Raw genomic sequence first — 23,404 nt, 5'->3', positions numbered from 1 at the left:
CTGCCCCCTCCCTGGCTTTACTTTACCCTTCCTTTCCTAAGCCAGTGTCAGCTGAGGAACTGGCTGGTTGGGAGAAAGCTGGAGGGAAATGGGGCAGATGCCAATTTTGCAGCCTCAGTCAAAGGCGGAAGAGTTACAACAAAATGCAATAGGATTACAGAATCAGGACCAATGCCAGAAATCAGCCCAAACAAACAAAAGCCATCATCATCTTACATTGAGCACTGCAGGTGAGAGGAGCATGGACTCTGTGGCAGGCCTGGTTCACAGAGTGGGAGGAGGGATGAAGGGAAGACCCTAAAGACCAGCCCTGAAGCAGCTGGATCGTGCAAAGGCTCATCTAGCCCAGCCTCCCACGGGTGAACCTAAAGAGAAAGGCTTCGTCTTGAGAACTAGCAGTAAAGACTAGGAGTCCTTTGCGCGCCTGCTCATCCTCGCCACCCCACCCCTTGTAAAATCTAGACGGAGAAGAAAGAAACTTGCGGTGGTTTAGGAGAGGAGGGGGAGAGGGAGGGGGGAGTCGCATTCCTCGCAGCTTAGATGGCTGGGCTGAAAAGGAGGTCGCTCCCTCCACCGTCTTCGGCTGCAAAGGAGAGAGACCCCACCCTCCACGGCCCCCAAAGAGCGCGCTGCCTTGAGCGCCCCGAGGAAGGCGAGGGGGAAGGGAGTGTCCCCGCAGGGAGGAAGGGGGTGTCGTCCCCCTCCACCGGAATCCACATCCCTCTAGCATCTTGGCGCGCCAGCGTCCACGCGGGGCGGCTTACCTGCGAGAGCTCCGGGCTGCAAGCGGGCGCTTCGCTGCTGCCGCTCCTTCTGCCGCCGCCTGCCGCTCGCGCTCTTCGCCGCCGCCGCCTTCGCCGCCTGCCCGGGCTGGGCGGGGGTGGGGCGTGCAAGCGCATGCTTAGACTCCTCTCGCCGCCCCTCCGCCCCGCGCTCGTCCAGGATCGGGCCCGGGGGAGGCGTTGCTGGGGGTGGATAGGGGGCCTTCTGGCCGAGGCGCTTTGCACACGCGGGGAGGGGGGCTGCGTTTGTGTCTCCACCCCAGGGATGGCTCCCCTCCCCTCCCCTCTCCGTTCTCTCTTTTAGCCTGGGAGGGGGCGCACTTCCGAGCCGGTTTATTTTCCCGGCTCCCACCCCCGCTCCCACCGGTAGTCCTGGCCGAAGATGGCGATGGCGCACCGGGAGGCGCAGGAGGCTCACTCTGCAGCCCCCATGAATCATCCCACGGGCGAGGAGGAGGCGCACGTCCCCACTTTGCATTGCTCTGATGAACTCGGGTCCCAAGAGCAGGAGAGGCACGCAAGAGCCTCTGAGCATACGCAGAGTGTATCGGTTTGCACTGCTCGGGCCTCCTTGTTTGCGTGCGAGGTGCGTGGGCGAGCTAGTGTGCCTCTGAGCATATGCAGAGTGCTTTCCCCGGCCACAGCAGTGAGGCTTCATCGAGACCGTTGGCCAGCAGAACTGGATGTAAAATGAGGAAAGCCTCCTATGCTTTGTGACGCCCCCTTAGCTCGTGTCTTGAGAAGGCAGTGTGGTTGGGAAGAGGGTTGGGGGGGGTGAGATTCCAGGCCCACTGCAGCCCTCACCCCTGGAGGAAGCCTACTCTGAAGACATCTGAGCTGCTAAGAAAAGAATGCCTCTTGGGTGGGTATTGCCCACCCCTGCTGGCTCACTGCCTCCATAAGTGCAAAACTCAAATGTTGGCGACATTAACCATGTACGAATCCAAGCCAGTCAAAACAGCTGAAATGGAACAGCACTACCAGAACCCCCAAACTCACCCTTTTCAAAAGCTTCTCCCAAAGAAAGCCATTAAGTATTATTAGACACTGTCTGAAAAGGGAGCACTTTGTTCACATCACACTACAAAGTGTCAAGCCTGAGGCAGGGTACACCTCAATGTGGAGAGAGGGCAACTGAGATGGGGGAAGCCACCATCTCAGATGTGAACAGGAGCCTCAGGGAAAATCTCAAAGGCTGGCCAGGCGGTTGGGCTTGCAAAACATTCTCTCCCTGACTTCCTAATTGTGCCAAAGAACCCCTCCAAGACTGAACCAACTTCCAGCAGTCCATCAGCCTCTCCCACCAGCATCAAACTCAAGAGATGGCCAAGTGGACCTTAGAGGAAGTCACTCTTCCCACCTGAACACTTCACCAAGCCTAGTCAGAAGCTGGAAGCTCTCTGAGCAGAATTCCCAGAAGTGCACTCTGCAGTGCACACCAGCTGCCAACACATCGGAAGCTGCCTTTTACCAAGTCAGACCCATTGGCCTGTCTAGCTTAGTACTGCCTACACTCACTGGCAGCTGCTCTCCAGGGTTTCAGGCAGGGAGTCTCTCCTGGCCCTACCATTGGGTAGATGCTTAGTGCTGAGCTGTGGTTCTTCACACAAAACGGGGGTTGAGGAAGCAAAACTGAGAGATGCAGGAGCCCTGCCCCTTGCAAAAGAGGGATGTAAGACTTGGCTTTCCACTTGCTTCCCATGTGGTCGCTTGCAGTTTGCTGACCACATATGGATGCATAGCTAGGAGGAGGTCAGATTCTTGCCAGAATCAAGGCCGGAAAACGGATTTCGGGAATGAGTAGCCATCCTTGGACCTACCTGCTTAATTCGGACAAGGTGTTATGGTCCAGAGAATGTTACGCCTCACCATCTCAAAAGTTACACAAGGGAGGCATCCTCTTTTTTTGGCAGGGGAAGGGGGAATGTTCTGCCCTGGCAGCCCTGCTTTTGCCCATAAGCCTGAGACGCATTTCTTTCATGTTACAGAAACTTCCCCCTTTTCCTGAAGGGCAGCCCTGACTCATCCTTCAAAATGCATCTTGATGTTTAATTGGAAGTGAAAAGCCAGCGCTGAGCCTCGCTGAGCTGCTGGAGACATGCGGCCGTGTTGCTAGGCTGGCGTTCGGCCGAGGGAGGCGCAGGGCAGAGGCTGCGCTCTTGAAGAAGCTGGCCGTGAGGCCATCTGCCTGGGACAGGCACTCTCAAGGAAAAAGACAGAAAAAGGGGGAAAGGGGTCCAACCCAGATGAGCTTCCTGCCAAAAAAATTTTGGCTGACGCAGCAGACGTGTGGCTTCGAAATCCCATGTGGGACCCCTGCTCAAGTCACCTCAAAACCATATTCCAGGTACCAAAGACACTTCTTTTTTCAATAATAATAATAATAATAATAATAATAATAATAATAATAATAAACCAAAATAACCAAGGTAACAGAGCAACTCCTGTATGAGGAAAGATTGCAGAATTTGGTGGTACTTCATTTTTAGGACAAAAGGAAGTAAGAGGCAACATGACGGAAGTTTATAGAATGATGCATGGCATGGAAAAAGTAGATAAAGAGAAGCTTTTCTCCTTTCCCTAACTCTAGAACTCATGAGCATCCAATGAAGATGAGGGTTGGGAGATTCAGGACAGATAAAAGGAAGCCCTTCACATACTTTAAGGGCTGAACAATGGAACTCACTCCCACAGGATGCAGGGATGGCCACAAAACTGGATAGCTTTAAAACAGGATTAGACAAATTCACGGCAGAGAGAGCTACTGATGGCTGCTAGCCATGATGGTCATGCACTCCACTGCTGGAGGCTGTACTGCTTCTGAATACCAGCTGCTAGAAGCCACGGGAGAGGAGAGTGCTTCTGTGCTTGGATCCTGCTTGTGGGTTTCCCATAGGCATCTGGTTGGCTCTGTGAGAACAGGATGCTGGACTAGATGGGCCAATGGCCTGATTCAGCAAGACTCTTCTTATGTCATTGAAGTGGAGGCATGCAGCATTATCCATCCCCAAACTTTAAACATAAAAAAGAAGGCTGTGAGCAACATTGGAACGCCGTTTACCAAGGAAAGGTGTCATTCCAAGAAATGATTATTTATTGCATTTATTTCCCACCTTTTCCTCCAAGCAGCTGAAGATGGCTTACACAGATCTCCCCCTCATTTAATCCCTACAACAGCCCTATGAGGTGGGTTAGGCTGAGAGGCAGCGACTGGCCCAAGGTTATCCAACGAGCTTCATGGCCCAGTGGGGATTTGAGCCCTGGTCTCTCCCAGGTCCTAGTCTGGCATCCTCACCATTATATACTACACTGGCTCTCATGATGACAATGATGAATTACCTTAGAAAAGCTTATCCCAGGGGTGGCTAATCTCAAACTTACATTTGTTGCTGAACTACAGCCCCATCATCCCTGGTCACCTGCTCTAAAAGATACTGTGGATTCCTGTAGATCAGGAAAGAGCTGGCCTCAGTTTTGTGAGATTCACCTGCTCACCCCCTCCTCCAATCCACTGGTATTTTAGAAATTATTTCACAAATTATTTCACAAAGAAACCTCAATGCAGTTTGCAAAGAGAATAAAACAACACAATTATCAGTAAAAAAAACCACCCTGTTAAAATGACTCTTTAAATAATTCAAAGCATAAAATAAACAATAAACTAAAACCAGATTGGAACAAACCTCCAGATTCTACAGGGAGAAGAGGTAATTGGGAAGACGACCTCCCCATCACTGTAAAACAACACTTGACAATGACTTTGTTTGTGTCTCTGTCTGTCTGTTTGTCACACACACTCTCCTCTGACCCTGAAGGACTCATCCACCCTCAGGAGAGGTTGCCTGCTGTGTCTCTGCAAGAGGTACTGTTCTGCCTTTGTTTCCACCTTCAAAGCCCACGTCTTAGCCATTGGGCATTTACACAGAGGTTGCATTTTAAGGAAGAAGTCCAAAGCTTAGCTTCTTTTAGGATGGACGGATGTAGGGCCGGGTGCTGCCCTTAGGAAGGTAACAGTTAAACGCCGCACGACAGAGACACAGCAGAGGCTCAACACTGAGGGGTGAGGGTTCCTTTTTCCCACCTGTTATCTGCCTGGGTTTTGTCATGACTCATGCGACTGGGAATTGGGGGGGGAGGGGAAAGGGAGCGCTAAACAGCTATTTCACTTAGAAATGTCACTCCTCTCCATGACTAAAGCCACACTGCTGCCCACTCGAGTTGGGGCTATTTATACTTTGCTTAATTGCAAGCTCCCTGATGACAATTCCAGCTCTGAGCAGTGGGGCTGGGACCGTCTTCTCCCACGCTGATTTGTGGGTAGGGGAGAGAGAGAGAACTCCTCAAAAAATGGTAAACGGCTTACATTATAGATACGAACAAATATGCTGCTAGGACCTAGGAACCAGAGCAGGCTTGCCTGCACAGCCCAGGGAAATAATAGGCCTTCTGAACATGTGCAGAGCACCTCTCCATCATCACAGAGGAAACATAAGCAACACAGAGCCAGGGGGGAGGAGGATTGGCTAGGAACTTCAGAACCTGGCTGCTGGTTTTGAGGCAGTGCAAACATTCAAGGGCCAAGGGGTGTGGTGTTTGTTTGCAAATTCAAAGTGGAAGCAAGGACAGAATGGCACCTCTTGCAGACACTCTGCAAACAGCCTCCCCTGAGGATAGAGCCCTTCTCAATTACAGTCTTGGCTGGTGGTTCTTTCCTAGGCACTCACCAACTCAAATAGATTTCAGTTGTGTTATTGGAATTCTAAGGTCTTATATATAGAGAGAATAAATGTTCATAAATGTACAAGGCAAACACACGTGCATAAATATAGTGTCTGCAACAGTGCAGGAGAGCAATCCTGAAGCCATTTTGACTCTCGCAAATGGACCTCAAATATTTCTCTGCAAGGAGGAAGGAAATGGGGAAAGCTTTCCAGTTGTCTTTGGACTGTAGTGGCTTACACCTCCCTTTGCAAATACAGCCTGGCAAGTATCTGTTAAGCTGAGCAAACTATCAATATATGTAAGAGATTCAGGAACTAAAGGCAATTTCAAAAGTCTATATAAGAGCTTGCACACCATTGTTTGGGGTTCCTCTCCTCCCTTCCTGCATGGGGGGGGGGTGGGGGGCCCTGTTGCAACAGTTTAATGAAGATCATGCTTAGCAGCTGCTTTGCTTCTCAATATTCTCTGGTTGGCCTCTGCTATTTTCTCCTACCAATAGAGAACCTACATAAGGACTCTATACAGGCTCTTGGATACCCCATAAAGGATAAAGGAGCAGTTTTTTTCTTATAACAGTTGGTAAAACTCACATTTCCTGTAACTCCAAGGAAACAGCAACTTGTTTAACCACAGAAAGAAGCATAGCCACCATAGTACTTTGTTCCTAGCTTGGTCGAGGGACACTTCCACTGACTGCACTGCTCTTATAAGATGTGAAACTTCTACAATGACCTGTAACTTCTTTTCCTTTTCTCCCACTTGCAGGAGCCCAAGTTTCCCTGGAACCAGTTGCCACTGGCCAAGTTGGGCTCATTCCACACTCAAAATGGTGGCAGGTCTTTCCTTTCTGCTATCTGGCTTATGTGGTATCTGTTTGTTTGTTTGTTTGAATATTTATATACCGCTATGGGAAAAGATTCCTGCCTGCAGGAGCTGCTGGCAGTCAGTGCAGACAACACTGAGCAAGATGGACCAATGGTTTGATTCAGCATAAGGCAGCTTCCTGTGTTTCTATGGAGTCCAAGCCTGCTAGATGTTCCATCAGCTGTGCAAACATCTACAGGTAACTCGCAATGTGCACACATTTAACTTGTACGCGCCTGGTAAATTTAAGAAGAAGAAAATTAAAAGAGGGTGGGCGCCCAGGGGAAAAAACTTTGGCAATCCCATTCACCATTGCACCCTGTGTGCTTTGATTATACGGAATTTTGGTTTTGCACGCTATCCCCAGAATGTAGCCCCCTGCGTAAGTTGAGAGTTGCCTGCATATTCTACCTGCCCAAAGCAATTTAACAGAAACCCATCACTGAAATAAAGGCATAGAGTCTTTATTCACAATAGTCATTAAATAAATTAGGCATACATATACATATACATATGTATAGTCAAGAGGAATGGAACAGGACGAAGAGAGACTGCCAGATAACAATACAGAGAACAGCGTTGTTTTTTAGGCTTGTGACTGTCATGAAGCAGCTTTTGGTGTTTGCTGAGAAGGGAAGGGTGTGAAACAGGAGCATAACAAAGATACAAGGCCCTGGGGAAAAAATCTGTGCTAATGGCCCCATCATTCTTCCAAGAGAATGCTAGTGCCTTTTTTGGGGGTGAGGAGAGCAGCCCCCGTAAGTGCAACGACGTAGTCCTTGTATTGCCCCAGCCAGGTGTTCTGTTCGTCTGCATGTAACAAGGGTAGCCTGCCCAACAATCCTGGTGTCCTCCAGATGTTTTGGACTACAAGCCCCATCAGTCTTGGAAGCCCAAAACATCTGGAGGGCATTAGGCTAGGGGAGGCTGGCCAGGATTTTTCTAAGCAAACCCCACCCCATCCCCGCAAAAAAAAACACAAAAAAAAAAAAACCCAACCTTGTTAAAATACAGTATCCCTCCTAGGTGGAGCAGCCTTCAAAATAATGAAGCTCCATAACTCCCCAAGCAGGATTACCACCCCCAATCCCTTGTCCCGAAGCCCCCCACCCCACCTTTCCAAGGGCATCCCTGGCCGCCTAGCATGGCTCCTAATGTGCCAGTTGGACTAGCTACGACAAGTACAGATATAACGGAATGGTGGCTTTCTCTGGGGTGCCATGAGGGCTCTATGTGCTACTGGTCAGGTTCTGCTATTAAAATGCCCAAAGTGAAGATTTCTGAGTGGATGTGCTGACGGTGGCTCTCTCCTCCCGGAAGGGGCTCCGGCTGAGATCGGTCATTGCTGAGTGAGCGGCTGGGTCTGTGCCTGGCGCTTGGCTTTGGTCTGGAGGTAGCGGCCTTTCCCCTCCTCAAAACGCCTCTTCTCATCTTCTGTTTCTACCTGCCGAGCAAAGACAGAACAGGTGTGGGCACGGTCGAGGTTGGATTAAGCTGGCCCTGGAACCCAAAGCACATGATGGACAGGCAGGGTTTTCCCAGCCACTTATTTCACTGTGTTTTAAATCTTCGACAAAAGCGGTTCTCGTTGTATTCTTACAACCACTCATCCTTACGTTGGCTGGCTAGGTTAAGGGGAGGATCTTTCCTAGAGACATCGGCACAGACAGGAAACATCTGTCAGTCCTCATCCACAGCTGCAGGAAACCAAGGGGTACCCTGGGATCCCCATTTCAAAATGTTAAGGGCACATTTCCAGGTGGGTGTTTTGCAAGGGATGCCCTCCAGATCCTTGGAGCTCTCCCATTCCCTTCAGCTCCCTTGTGCCTCTTTGGTTCTCCTTGTAGTTTTAGCAGCAAAGAAAGATGCTAGAAGTAAGGGATGGTGGCTCAGTAGTAAAGCACCTGCTTTGCACAGAAAGTCCCAGATTCAATCCCCAGCAGCACCAGGTACGGCTGGAAGAGAACCCCAAAGAGCCATTGCTGCCAGTCAGTCTAGCCTATACTGAGCCAGGTAGACAGACCAGTATAAGGCAGCACCTGATGTTCCTAAGGCTCTGATCATTTCATCTCCCAGCCCTTGTTTCTGGGTCCCAACAGAGCTGCTCACTTGGGGTTGCTCCCTGGGGTCTCCAGGCTCTGCTCCTTTCCATCTCAAACCCATGTTCTCAATGGCTGGGCCGCGGCGAGGGGGGGGGGAGTCAAAGGATGCAAAGGAGTGTCATTTCTGTTTTGCTACCTGCCCCTGCCTTGCCCCAACTCTCTGCTAGGGTGGTGGCAGCATTATTTTTGCTGCTACTTGGAAGTACTGTATTTTATTTTGTCTCAGTGTTTATTAACATGAAATGTTTGCTTGCCATATTGATATTAGCATGACTTTTCATTTAAATTGTATTCTGTTTTGCAACTGTTCATGCATTATCTTGAAATGTTGTTAGATTTTATTCTGCATGTTGTTGTGTACTCCTTTGAGCATGGTCCCACCATGGAAAAGCATCATATATATAAATTCAGCTTGAATTCCACACAAACACTTTTTTTTTGCTTGTTTGCTAAGTGATTCCACATCGTTTGTGTCATTTTGGGGAGGGGGGAGTGGCAAAAAAGTGACGACAGTGAGTACACAATCACATTTGCCTGCCTGAACTCTGTTCCTGTTTGAATCCACATAATTTCCGGTACTGTTTCCCATTCTGATGAGATTCCACAACAACCATACCTCCCACAAACCCCACTTCATTTCACATACCTAAACATCACACACACTGAATCACACTGCCTTGCGGACCAGCAACAACTCCACCACTGTAGACGCAAGGCAGAAGCCAAATGCTCATCTGCAATCATACTTGCTGTGGTTCCTGCATTGCAGGGGGTTGGACTAGAATATCCCTTGGGTGCCTTCCGACTCCACAAGTCTATGATCTGCTCTGTGCCAGCTGGTCATTAAACAAAGAACTGAATTTGTCCCCAAGTGTGATCCTCCTGCTTCTCTCCCTGTCCATTTTCCCTTGTGTTTTTTGAAAATTGTAAGCCTGAGTGGGCAGGGTCTGTCTTGTTTTAACTGACTGTATGTAAGCCAATCCGGGAGCCTTTTTGGCTGAAGAGTGGGGGGTCCAAGTGCTCCAAATCAATAAAAAAAGAATCTGCTTTATTTGCACACTCTCCCCCAATACAATACTTGAGCCTGCACAGAATCTGTGCCGAATGAAGGGGTGGGGGCAAAGAGGGACAAAGGATCGAGCTCTGGCCTTGGCTTTGGCAAGCCCTTGGTTTTCCGATCCTCCGTTGTACATGAGAGACAAGGACATTCCTGGCACACCTGCCAACTGATGCGACAATCCCATATGCAGGGACGTGTTTTGCACGCAGAGGACTTGTGGCTGAACCCAGGTACTTAATCACTTGTAAAAAGGCACACGCCAGGTGGCTGGCAGGCTCCTTGGTGGTTTAGTCAGAGGCAGCCAGGGGATGTTTCTGGATCACAGTGGTTATTATGCACCAGCCTGGCAGGATGATTCCCCCAGGAAGAGTGGTGGCGCTAATGAATCGCTCCCTTCCAACTGAGACCTCTGTGTTTATCTGCTGCCAAGTAGTGTAATATTATCTTTCAGATGGAAGGGAAGATCTTTGGCCCTGCATTGCTGGATAAGTCACTTGCCCCCCACCCCAAATATACATATGTCACTCAGGAGCTTCCAAGAGGCACCTGGTTGGCCACCACAGCAAAGCCAGAGCTGGAACAGATGGGCTTTTATTTTATTTATTGCATTTATATCCCACCTCTTCCTCCATGGAGCTCAAGGTGGTGCCGTGTGGTTCTCCCCCTGCTCATTTAACCGCCACGACAACCCTGCAAGATAGGCTGAGAGGTGGTAACTGGCCCAAGACCACCCAGCGAGCTTCATGGCCGAGCAGCAGATTTGAACCCTGGTCTCTCCTGGGTCCTAGCCCGACACTCTAACCACTACACCATGCTGGCTCTCGGCAATATCCAACTGCAGGGCTTTCCCAAGCTTCCTTCCCAAACTTGTCCACCTTTCACCTTGATTGCTCTTCCTCCTCTGCCCCTTTTGCCTTGAGAGGCCTCTCATCCTGGTTGTGAGGAACATTGTGACTCTCAGAGGATTTCCCCATTATGGAGACCATGCAAACCTGCAGGAATCACTCACTTTGGGGAACTTGAGCACACTGTTTTAGAATGCTAACACTTAACAGTTAATTCAGCCAGCACTACAGAATCTCCAGCTGAACTCTGTGCTGTTATCTTAGCTGCCTTCCCCAACCCAGCTGATGCCCCCCTCCGGTGTTTTGGACCGCAACTGCTATCCACCCCAGACATCATGGCTTGTGCTGATGGGATCTGTAGTCCAAAAACAACTGTGTAGGGGGTGGCACCAGGCTCAGGAAGGCTGAACTTGGATTCAAGCCACACATTAATGGAAAGTGTGTGTCACTTTCTAGTTTTGTCATGGAGGCCTGTGATACAGAGCAGAGCCCTGGTGGTGTTGGTGCTACGTAACCCCTTTCCCCAAAGAGCAATTCTTCACTTGATGTAAGAACATGAGAAGAACCTGCTGGGACGTCCCTGTGGCCCATCCAGCCCAGCCTCCTGTTCAAGCACCTCCACAGTTGACAATCTCCTGCTACTACTGTACTGTGGTACCTCGGGTTAAGTACTTAATTCATTCAGGAGGTCCATTCTTAACCTGAAACTGTTCTAACCTGAAGCAATACTTTAGCTAACAGGGCCTCCTGCTGCTGCCGCGCCGCCGGAACAAAATTTCTGTTCTCATCCTGAAGCAAAGTTCTTAACCTGAGATACTATTTCTGGGTTAGTGGAGGCTGTAACCTGAAGTGTATGTAACCCGAGGTACCACTGTATTTCAAGAACTTCCTGTTGTTGGTCTTAATACTTTTAACAACATGCCCCCCCTTCCCCTTTTAGCATCCCTTGCTGACTGCTTGCACTTCTTTTGCCAAAGTTCTCTTCCATTTGGACAAGGCTTCTGCTTTTTGAAGGAAGCCTCCTTGCCTCTAATAGATCCTTTGACTCTGCCAATTAACCTGGCATCCTCTTGCGCTTGTGGTACCTTTCCTGATCTGCATTACACACTCCTTTCTACCAATCTCCTCATTCTGAGGACTTCACGTGACAGTGCTGGGTTGTCTTGGTAATTGGCCATTTACATGGATATTTAATTTAATAGTACTATGGTCACTGTGCTCACAATTGGCTCAACAAACAACACTGCTATAGGCACCTGCAAGGTGTGTGTGTGTGGGGGGGGCTGCGACAAGAGCTTGGAGGGGTAGGAAAAGGTCCACCAGCCCCCTCCTGGAATTTGCAGCTTCTTGGGACTGCTTTCCATCAACAAAGGTTGGAGTAAGTTCCATGCAACTGTGTCTAATATGAACCTTGGCCTGCATTAACTCTTTCCAGCATCATAACGTAAGCCCAGTTTCAGAATATTACAGGTGGGTGGTCACCCAGCAAGTGACATTTGAACCTGGGATTTCCTGGTAACCCAGCCTCATATGGCACAGTTCAGCAGCAGCACTCCTCCCTCTGCCCCCTGCTGAAATGACTCAGTTAAAATGCAGAACGGCCACACAGCTTGAAGAATTCCTGCCAGCTTTGCCCCATGCCTGCCAACCTTCCCCCCCCCCCTCTGCAGGAGACCAAACTAAAAAAGTCACCACAGCCCCTTGCATTGCAACTGCCTGGAGACTGTTCCTCTCCCCACCCCCCAGAAGACCCAGAGTTGACCTAGAGAGAGCATATTTTAAGATGGAAAATGGCAGGAACTACCCCCCATAAGCAACTGCAGCTAAAATTCCGACATACCCAACCATCCCCTGCAGAAGTAAACTCAAGCCAGCATTCCTTCAACACAATTGGTGGTTAATCAGAGCCAGGCCTCAAAGCTCAGCCCTGGAATTCGGAAGAGGATCCTTTCCTTTATTTACCACCACTGCCTCCTGCTGAGATTATACCTACTGAAGCCAAACAACCCTGGGGGACAAGGGTGGGGGCTGACCCAAAGTCAGCTAGCAAACCTGGGCCTGTCCTCTCCCTATTTCAAGCTGTCATTGAATCCTTCAAGATTGCCTCTTGGGATTAGGGGCTGGAAGCATGGCTCCACAGCTGAGCTGGTTTGGGTGCATGAGGTCCCAGGTCCAACTTTGCCTCCCCCCTCCCAAGTTTAGAGATGTGTTTGTTCAGCTTAGATTTCAAACCACGCCTGTGGAACCGCTGACCAGCAAATTCTTAACAGGCTAACCAACTTTGTGAGTGTGGCTCAGGCAGGAGTGTGGCTCCCATTCTGGCAGCTCCAACATCTGGAGGGTGCAACTTTGCCTACCCCTGGGCTAGAGAATGGAATGGCCTGGGTGGCTGGGCTGATGTTGGATCAAGGGAGGGAGCCTGCACTATGTCAGTCTTGAAGCGGAATGTGGGTGGAGAAAGCAGACAGGCACTCATATTAATACTGAAACGGATGATGTGCTAAATTTCATAACCTCACAGTTTGCCTAACAATTTCCTAGCAAGATAGGCCAATATTATTCATGAGACGGGGTGACAGCTGCTAATTTAGACATCAAAACAGTCTAAAATATTAAAGGGAATCAGACAAATCTAGAGAGGGAGATCGATAAATGACTGTTGGGTTCAGAGACCACAGAATATCCGATGCTGCGGAGGGCGGGAGAGACAGCTGTTGCCTTCATAGCCTGCTTCCTGGTCTTTCCAGAGGCATCTGAGTTGCTAATAGCTGGGAGCAGATATCCACACCAGAGGGGCTTTTGCATGGCATTCTAGGGAGCTCATGGGCAAGGCAAGAGTTGAACTAGGGGGCTCAGTCTCTTAGCCAAAGGTAGCTTTGGAACCCTGCCCCAAGGGACAAGGAATTGGCTACATGGGCCATGATGTCATCCTTTGGACACCTACATTCTAGGACTCAACATTTAATTTGCCTCTCAGGACTCACTGCCCTCAAACAGGCCCACCAGCAGTATGTGGGCACAGCAGATCAATGGAAGATCTCGATTCTCATTAACTAGGTGTTAGGTGCAGCTGAACCTCTGGTTAGATGTGGTAGTGAGCTTCGGAGAAGCACTGAGCAGCAAGCAGGAGGAGCCCAGTTTGGTTTGGCAATGCGAAGCAGCCCTCAATGTGCCCCCTGGATGCCATAGCAGTGGGGAGCCTGGGATGAGAGACCTTCGCCTGGAAACTGCACAGCGGACCAGCCTCAAAGACAAACACATCAGTTCAAGGAACTCGGAACACTGCAATCCAAGAAGATTAGCATCTCCGCATTGCTCAGCATGGGGTGGGGAGCCCGTTTGCCAGAAATTTAATTCTGGCTCGAGGGAATACAGCGGCTTAAAGCAGAGGCAGAACAGAACCCTGGAAAACATTAACATACAGTGAGGCCACCTTCCTCCGAGTCAGGCTCCATTGCATCCATCCATCCAGCCCCAGTTTTGTCCACTCTGACTGGCAGCAGCTCTCCAAGGCCCCAGAGAGAGAGAGAGAGAGAGAGAGAGAGAGAGAGAGAGAGAGAGAGTCCTTCCCAGCTGTTCTATTGCAGGTGTCAGGGATATAACTTGAAGCCTTAGCCATGCCAGCCAGGCCCCCTTCGCTTCTGAACTTCCGGGACTTACTGAAGACTTTATTCCAGCAGGCATATTAACTGAGGTCTGATTTCATAGTTTTAACCTGATTTTTAACCTTTTCTGTATTATAATTTTTGCACGCTGCCCAGAGATGTTTCTACTTAAGCAGTATGTAAAGTGTTTAAATAAATAAATAATGGCTTTAGGGAAACACAACACAATCCTAGCCAGGGAGTTGTGTGTTTCAGTTTGGCTGATGCTGGAAGCTGGAGAGAGAAGAGACAGGCCTGCTCTGTGCTGGAGGGACCTAAAGATGTGACTTGGAGTTCCCCTAGAACCCTAATGGGGAAGAAGCAAGGTATGTTGGGGTGTTAATGCTCCCATTGGGGTTCCTATGGAGAATAAATGTTTTCCCAGCTGGCTGGTAACATACCTTCAGCTGCCTTGCTATGCAATTGTTGTGGCCGTTTTAAGATGTTGTTTTACTGTTATTCCTCTTGTTGATGTAAGCTGTGGCTTGGAACATGGTGTGTAAGAGTGGCAAATAAATATATAAATTTTAGGCTACATCAACGATCTACTCTGCCCTGATCATACCCCACCTAGAGCCCTGTGTCCACTTCTGAGCACCACAGTTGCAGAGGGATATTGACAAGCTGGAAGATGTGTAGAGAGGCCAACCAAGATGATCAGGGGCCTAGAAAGCAAGCCTGATGAGGAACAGTTGAGGGAGCTAGGTATGTTTAGCCTAGAGAAGAGGAGACTGAGAGGTGATATGATAGCCATCTTTAAATATTTAAAGGGCTGCCACATGGAAGATGGAGCAGGCCTGTTTTCTGCTGCTCTAGAGGGCAGGACACAAATCAATGGATCCAAATTACAAGAGAGTCTGACTAAACATTAGGAAGAACTCTCTGATGGTAAGAGCTGTTTGACAGTGGAAAGGACTCCTTCGGAAGGTGGTGGTCTCTCCTTCACTGGAGGATTTTAAACAGAGGTTGGATGGCCATCTGTCAGGGATACTTTAGCTGTGATTCCTGCATTGCTGGGGGTTGGGCTAGATGACCCTTGTGGTTCCTTCCAGCGATGCGATTCTATGATTCTATGAAATACACAGGAAATAAATCAGAGCCTTGGCCCCGCCAACAGCCTTATAAGAATGGAAAGTTACATGAAGTGGAGCTGAGCTGACTTTAAATTCCATGAAGGCAATAACAAGCTCCAGAAATAAAGAAGTGAAGCACATTTGGGGGGGATGCCCCCCATTTAATAGCACCAAGAAATTTAAGTGGGGTGTATCTGTGTGTTTAGTTTAATGTTAAGAACAAATTATATAAACACTACTCCGATAGCAAAACCAAGCCGAGTCGACTAAATGCTTTGAAACACCGGGGGGCCGGGAGAGAGTTGAGTGCCGTTGGAAATCAACAAGGCATAACATATTAATCGAGGAACAACTCTCTCACTCAGCTGTTTCTGAGCGGCTGAGTGAAGACAGCTAAAAATAGGCAATAAAAGGGAAGCAGGACTGACAATAGTCGGTAGGAAAAGTAAGCCAGGAAGACTTTTTTGGGGAGGAGGAAGAGGTGACGTTCAAACATTGATAGAAGCTGGAGGCTGTATGGCTCCAAATTCTGCATCAATACTACCTTAATGCTTATAATTAAAAAACATTTCAAGAGACAGTAATGGGACAAACACTGTAGAAACGGTTAGGTGTTTCTTATCATGGGTTTTAAGGGGACTCTTTGGAGACACTAAGGGTGGACAGAGCAAAATATACAGGGTTTCCAGCCCTGTATGTTCAGCATGGAGGCATGTGTATGAGTGGGATAAATGATGGTGGTCCAGTGGAGAAGCGGGTAGGGTGTTTAACCCTTTCTCAGCCGATTCTCACCCACAAATGCTCCACCAAACCACTTTTTTAAGAATGCCCCCCTCGCTGTCTAAGCTAGGCTCTGACTGGAAAGAGATGTAAACTCAGTGGAGGGGAAAGCAGTCAAGAGGTGGAGATGCGGCAACTGCTGGGAAGAACTGATGGGCCCAGAAGAGATTATGCACGCCTCCTTCCCTAGAAATGCCCCTTCTGCCCTCATATTTGTGTTAGGTTGGCAGAAGTAGGTCTGGGAAGTTACACTTGCTTAGGTAACAACATGCAGTTATGGTAAAGGACTGGAGAAATAATTTTAGAGCAGTGAGAATCGTTTGCTTTCTCTAGCCAAATAGGTTTGGCAGGTTGCTGTAAAAACAAAACAAAAAAACCACAAAAACCTGTCAAGCCCAATTGTTCAAGGGCAAAACCAAGATAACACCCCCCATACACACACCATGAGCAGTAGATCTCTCTTTCAAACCACTTTCAGCTCTCTGAAAAAAACAAAACAAAATGTGTCTTCAGCCTAATTTAAGCAGCTTCTTCTCTCTCTTTTTTCCATGCTGAATTAAGAGAACAAGATTTTGCTGGACGGAACACAAAAAAACCCCAGGGACATTGCATAAAGAGCTCAACTGCGTAAGACACATCATCTCTGACAAACGAGAAACTTGAATCCATGTGACCTCTCCACCCTGGAAGCAGAGAGGGAAAACACAACCCTGGAGGGCGTTCACAATGCTGGGTGTTTTGTTTAAACAATACATTGAAATGCAGCTGGAAACGGCTAAGCAGGAGGGTTCTGTGTTTGCTTTCAAATGCTTCTCACCAACAGCGGGAGTGCAGAGTCTCCCAGGATGCTTAACATCCCTGAAGTCATCTAGGAAAATGTGCCAAAATGGGGGGCGGGGAGAGAAGAGAAGGACTCGTAGCCAAGTTCTGCAGGACCAAAAGATGGGAGGGGGGACTCGTAAGGCTTACCACCAGCTGTGGGACAGGGAGAGGCCTCCCCTCCTTGCTTAGGGACACATAGGTGAAGAATGCACTGACAGCCCGATACCGCTCCTGAGACTCGTCCACAAAGGGGTCAGCATCCACAAAGACCTCGATCTCCATGGACTTATTGCTCGTGAAGGTCATGCGCCCAGAAATTGTGATCACGCTGCCTGCAAGACACAGAGGAGTTCATCAAGCTTGGCCCACAGTAGTTCATGCCCGGGTTACCTTCAAGACTGGGTTACTACAGTGGACTCTACGTGGGGCTTCCCTTGCATCAGATCCAGAAGCTGCAGTTTGTGCAGAATGCTGCGGCACAATTGCTGACAGAAGTAAAGACTTTGCTCTCTGCTCAGAGATCTGCACTGTTTGCAGATTTGCTCCCGGGCCAAGTTCAAGGTGTTACTATTGGGATACTAAGCCCTGAATAACGTAGGACCCGTCTACACCTGTGAGACTGTCTTAACCTATATATGCTCACTCGACCACTTCGATCTGCAGATCTGGCATTGTTAGGAGCATCATCAGTTCCGCTTTTGTAAGAAATCGATCTTTTGGCATGGCAACACCTGCACTTTGGAACTCCTAGCCTATTGACACCAGGCAGGCAGTTTCACTGTACTCTTTTTGGTGCCTGCTAAAAGCTTTTTGGTTTAGACAAGCCTACCCAGATATTTAGAATGCAGATGTCTTTTAAGTTTGTTGCTGGTTTTTATTTTATTTTTTTAAAAAATGATACTGCCTTTACTAATAATCTAGTTGTTTCATTCTTTTTGTAAACCTTTTTATTTGCTACAATCGTGCAGTATATAAATTTTATGAAATCGACCAGGTTCTCCAACAGAAGGCAGAAAGGGCAGGTGAGGGGCCAGAATGCCAAGCAGCACTTTTGATGCAGGGAATCACACAAGATGAGCTCAGGGAGTCTCTCTTATGGCACCTCATGTGGGTTCATGGAGGTCAATCAGCTCCCTTTTAAATAGCAGGGTCCCAAGGAGGAATTCCATGCTTCTTGAGTGTTTAGGTCCTATAAGAACATCGGAAGAGTCTGCTGGATCAGGCCAAAGGGGATCTATCTAGTCCAGCATCCTGTTTTCACAGTGGCCAACCAGATGCCTGATTAGGAAACTCACAAGCAGCATCTGAATGAGAGAGTCCTCTTCCCTTCTTTGGCTTCCAGCAACCAGCATTCAGGTGCATTGCCGCCTCTGACTGTGGAGGAAGAGAATAGCCATTGTGGCTGGCAGCCATTGCGAGCCTTCTCCTCCACACCAGGCTTTGTCTGTTCAAAGCAAGTCTTTTACCAAGGGTAAAATCAGTAACAGGGGAATTCATGTCAGTGCCATGCACAGCAGCACTTTAGGTACGTGCAAGAGGTCCAGCAATGAAAAGCCAGCTGGGGGAGCAGGGAAGGGTTCTGGGTGCCAAGTGGAGTTTGGCAGCTCAAAGCTGTTGAATAGTATTGTCTGCAGCTATCTAGGGTGGAAAAAAGCTGTACTTTTAACTGCCCCCCACCAAAAAAGTTCTGCAAGTTGTTTGGATCCTAATGACAAGATGAACTTTTACCAATTAAACCAGGTTTGCTTTTCAATTTCCAGTTTGATGTCATCATTTGTACTAGATAAAAACCAGTAGAACAGAACTTGACTTAGAAGCTACAGGCACTATAAACACTGTAAAATAAAATGAAACAAGCTGTAAGAGGGCAACTCCAGCTTGGGTAGCTTTTTGTTTATTTATAACTTCTTTTTTTCCAAAGACAAAGATCTTGTCCAGTGCTGGGGCAAGGAAGGCACTGGCAGCGAGTCAGCAAATTCCTGAGAAGCAGCTCTGGGCATCTTTTCATGGGCATCGCTGGGAGCCGCACAACCAGGGAAGATTGCAAAAACTGACCCTTGTCAGAGATGCCAAAGGTGTTTCATGCCATTGTGCTGTCAAATCCATGGGCTGGTTCCGAGCAATTAACATGAGGGTGATGGAGCAAGAAGTAGCATTATAATCTGCAAACTGCATGCGGGCCCTGAAAAGTTAGCTAAAGTTCAACGGATACAAAGCTCATTTTGAGAGGTGATACGATAGGTAAAGGTAAAGGGACCCCTGACCACGCTTCAAATATCTGCAGGGCTTTCACATGGAAGCACATTTAAAGGTTTTTAAGCAGAGTTTGGATAGCTGTGTGCTAGGGGTTCTTTAGCTGTGATTCCTGCATTGCAGAGATAGGGGGTAGATGACCCTAGGGTCCCAATTCTACAGTTCTATGATATGGGGGAATCTGTGTTCAATTCACAGCTCAGCTGTGGCAGCAGCCCAGCGCTGATCATGGGTTAGTGTCCTACCCTGCTTAACACATCACAATCATGCTGACAAGACCTACTTGTCATCTTCTAAGCAGAGAGGCCACAGAACTGCCTTGAATGTGGTTTGCTTGTTGCAGATGCACCAGTAAACCATGGTCCTTACACACACACACACAGACACAGACACACACACACACACACAAAATGGAAAACATTCGTTGCCTTTGTATCCCCACAGTACTGGGGATACAGTACACGGGAACAGCGGGGGGAATGATTCAGCCTGCAGTCTCCCCCTGGGAACCCAGGCCTCTACAAGATGATCTGATGGCTACAACATTCAGCCTATCTTATACCCCCCACCCCCCTCTCTCTGCCGCTGATTTGCCTGATCAAGAATTCTGGAGAACTTTAGGGGGGGAGAGAGAGAGAGAGAGAGAGAGAGAGAGAGAGAGAGAGAGAGAGAGACTGCCTTTCCCCCCCCCAGACCAGGTTTCAAGGTGGCTCACATGGACTGAAACAACACAGGTAAAATGCAAAATGCTAAAAACACACATAAAAGATAATTATTAAAAAGTAATTAAATTCTAACAGTTGTTGTTGTTGTTGTTGTTGTTACAAAAAACCTATCTACTGAAAGTGTGCCATAATTTTCACCCATTTGGCTTGGTCCCATTTGGCTGTAGATTTTTGGAGCATCTTAGGGACCAACACACAACCCTCCTGATTTTATATTTACTGTATCTGCCATGACAAATTGCTTGTTCTGTAATATTTGCTTCTATTATTTTGTTCAGATGCACATACTAAGTGTGTCATAAGTCATCTTGATCTTTAAAAACAAAACATAAACAAGCAAAACGGAAATGTGGGATAAACACATTTTCACTAATTAAATGAAGCCAAAAATGCATTAACGGTGAACTTTTAGTTTGCAGCACCATCATTTATTCCATGGCAGCAGCCGGGGTGGGGGTGAGGGGCAAATTAACAGAAAGGTACCATTTTCCAGCAAAAGCTATACATTCTGTGCTCTAATTTGTTCATCTAAGTGCCCTACAGATTATCCAAAGCTGGCTTAGACTTTGCAAATAGATGTCAAACAATCACTCAAGTGAGGTTTTCAAACACAGGGATGACTCATGGCCTACTAGGACAGACCCATCTAGCCCGCCTTCCTGCTTCCCACAGTAATCTATCAGATACCTCTGCAAAGATTGCAAGGGGGACTTGAAAACAACATCCTCCTCTCGCTGCTGTTGCTTGACAACCAGAACCCGGAGGTACACTGCCTCTAAACATGGAGGCTCCATACTCTGAAGACACATAAGTCCACAGCCTTGATGAAGGCTAAGGAGGTCTGGGCTTTATTTATTTGTTGAATGTATTCCCTACCCTTCCTCTCAAAGGAGCCCAGGGCAATGAACAAGTGATAAAAAACGATATCCAGATACAGATGCAGAGTGGGAAAGATCTCAGCTTAAAAGGCTTGCTGAATGAGGAAGGTTTTTGGTAGGTGCAGAAACAGTGCCTGTCTAATATTCAAGTAGGGGGGAGTTCCAAAGGGTACATACAACAACACTAAATGCTAGAATCCCACACTATGCAGAACAGAGCTTCTGATAAAATGGCATCTGCAGGAGGCCCTCATATGCAGAGCACAGTGATCGACTTGGTATATAAGAGGTGAGACAATCTTTCAGGTATCCTGGGTCCCAAGCTGTATAGGACTTTATACACCAAAATAAGCACCCTGAACTTTGTGTGGGTGACTTCATGAGCTGCTTATGCTACGGACAGTCATGACACCTTCTGCCAGTGAATTCTGCAAATTAAATTATGATTTGTGTGAAGTTCTACTTCTGCTGCCAGACAATTTCCCTAGATGACCCTGGGTTCTGGCATTACAGGAGAAGGAGTGGGGAGAGCTTATAAAAGTATGCATAGCATAGAGAAAGGGGACAGAAAGAAGTATTTCTCCTTATCTCACAACACGTATGGACAACCACTAGCGAAGCTGAATAGTGGAAGATTCAGGACAGATAAAAGAAATGACTTCGCCATACAAATCATAAAATAAAAAAAATGTCCAGTAGCACCTTAGAGACCAACTACCGGTAAGTTTGTTCTTGGTATAAGCTTTCATGTGCATGCACACTTCTTCAGATGCACACGAAAGCTTATACCAAGAACAAATTTAGTTGGTTAAACCACAGAGCCTAGGACTTGCTGATCAGAAGGTCAGTGGTTCGAATCCCCGCGACGGGGTGAGCTCCCATTGCTCAGTCCCTGCTCCTGCCCACCTGGCAGTTTGAAAGCACACCAAAAAGTGCAAGTAGATAAATAGGTACTGCTCCGGCAGGAAGGTAAACAATGCTTCTGTGCGCTGCTCTGGTTCACCAGAAGTGGCTTAGTCATCCTGGCCACATGACCCAGAAGCTGTACGCCAGCTCCCTCGGCCAATAAAGCGAGATGAGCGCTGCAACCCCAGAGTCGGTCACGACTGGTCCTAATGGTCAGGGGTCCCTTTACCTTTAAGGTGGTACTGGACAATTTATATATATATATATATATATATATATATATATATATATATATATGCTTTCGTAGATTTTCACGGGTACAGGAATGCAGGTTTTGGTGTCCTCGGGTGTCTTCCCGTGTAAAAGTTGGGGTGTCTAGGCGACGTTTCGACGAGGTCTCACTCGTCATCTTCAGGCTGGTGCTTTCGGCTTCTTGTTACTGGAACAGAGCGGGATCTCAATGTTTGAGTTCCTATAAATACTGTAGAGGGGGTGTGGTGTCTAGCCTCCAATGTTCTGGGCAGAGAGGAAGTTCCCAGGCTAGTGTGCCTTTTCTTCTTTTGTTCCTTAATTACTTGAGAGATACCTTGAGTGATTTCTTGAGTGATATCCTGAGTACCTTGACAGCTATTCAAAACAAATACAATCCCCCCGAATACATCTTGGACCTGACCAACCACTGCCTAACCAACACGTACTTCATCCACAATGGACAAAGATACAAACAGATAGAAGGAGCACCTATGGGATCACCCCTCTCACCGGTCATCGCAAACCTGTACATGGAACACTTTGAAACCAATGCTTTAGACAAGTCAGAACACAAACCCAAACTTTGGCTCAGATATGTTGACGACACCTTTGTAATTTGGCCACACGGGAAGGAAAAACTGGATAGCTTCCTCACACATCTCAACAACTTACACCCCAAAATACAATTCACTATGGAAATAGAAGCCAACAACCAACTTCCCTTCCTTGATGTCCTAATCTACAAAAAACCTGATGGCTCCCTAGGACACACTATCTACCAGAAAAAAACACACACCAACCGCTACTTACATGCACAATCACACCACCACCCTGCACAAATAAACTCCGTAGCCAAGACTCTCATCTCCAGAACCAAACGCCTGGCTGACAAAGACCACTTGACAACTGAGTTACAGAATCTCTCAAATGTGTTAATTGCCAATGGATACCAGCAAAACAGGATTACGAAGCTAATCCAAAAGGAAACACCCCCCAAAAACCAAGACACAGAAGAAAACAATGGCATGGCCCTCCTTCCTTATATCAAGGGCACTACAGATAAAATTAGCAAAATCCTCCATAAACACAATATCAAAACAGCCTTTTGCACCAACCAAAAAATAGCCAATATCCTCAGAAACCCCAAGGATAAAATCCAGTTGGAAAACCAAGGGATCTATGAAATACCCTGCAAAGTCTGCCCAGCCACGTACATTGGACAAACAAACAGACGAATAAATGCACGTATCGCAGAACACAAGAATGCCGTCAAAAAAGAAGAAAAAACTTCCTCTCTTTTCCAACACATGAAAGAAACAGGACACGAAATTAATTTTGCAGATTCCAAATTGCTCTTTAACACGGAACATCACCACAAGAGAATAATCATGGAAGCCATCGAGATAGAGAAACACCCTCACAACATGAACAAGCGTGACGACACATCCCGCTTGCCAGACATCTGGAAATTAGCCCTCCCCACAAAAACTGACACCAGATCCAGAGGCACACAGAACGCCAACACCAATCAACCACACCAGACCCAAACCCAGACCCTCTCCACAGATGAATTACTGACACCATCCAGTAGCCAATCCATGGTGGCACCTCCGGATGCTGCACCCCCCTGCAATCCCTACACAGATCTGGCTGACACAAGCCACAAAACCACAGCTCGCCCCTATACACGAAGCCA

General features: G+C 47.8%; 3 protein-coding genes across 6 annotated transcripts in view; 1 reads left to right on the top strand and 2 right to left on the bottom strand.

Annotated features, from left to right (window-relative positions):
- The window catches only part of GPR153 (G protein-coupled receptor 153), a 34,249-nt gene extending 32,937 nt beyond the window's left edge, over positions 1–1,312 (bottom strand). The window contains exon 1 of the mRNA XM_083752619.1: positions 765–1,312. The gene's annotated coding sequence lies outside the window, so the exon portion shown is untranslated. The remainder of the gene's footprint in view (positions 1–764) is intronic.
- KCNAB2 (potassium voltage-gated channel subfamily A regulatory beta subunit 2) overlaps positions 1–23,404 on the top strand; it is a 384,406-nt gene that overhangs the window by 283,867 nt on the left and 77,135 nt on the right. The gene's annotated exons all lie outside the window — the stretch shown is intronic.
- Positions 6,817–23,404, bottom strand: part of ACOT7 (acyl-CoA thioesterase 7) — a 66,325-nt gene continuing 49,737 nt past the window's right edge. For all 4 annotated transcript variants that reach the window (XM_083752778.1, XM_083752777.1, XM_083752780.1 and 1 more), the window contains 2 exons: positions 16,842–17,026; positions 6,817–7,812 (listed from right to left, as the gene is read on the bottom strand). In XM_083752778.1, coding sequence (XP_083608904.1) covers positions 7,708–7,812; positions 16,842–17,026 — 290 coding nt within the window. In that variant the 3' untranslated portion in view covers positions 6,817–7,707. The remainder of the gene's footprint in view (positions 7,813–16,841; positions 17,027–23,404) is intronic.

Source organism: Podarcis gaigeae (assembly GCF_964106915.1).
Source record: "Podarcis gaigeae genome assembly, chromosome: 8".
In the NCBI taxonomy this organism is placed as follows: domain Eukaryota; kingdom Metazoa; phylum Chordata; class Lepidosauria; order Squamata; family Lacertidae; genus Podarcis; species Podarcis gaigeae.
The sequence above is the reverse complement of the archived record's forward strand: the minus strand, read 5'-3'. Positions and strand labels throughout refer to the sequence as shown.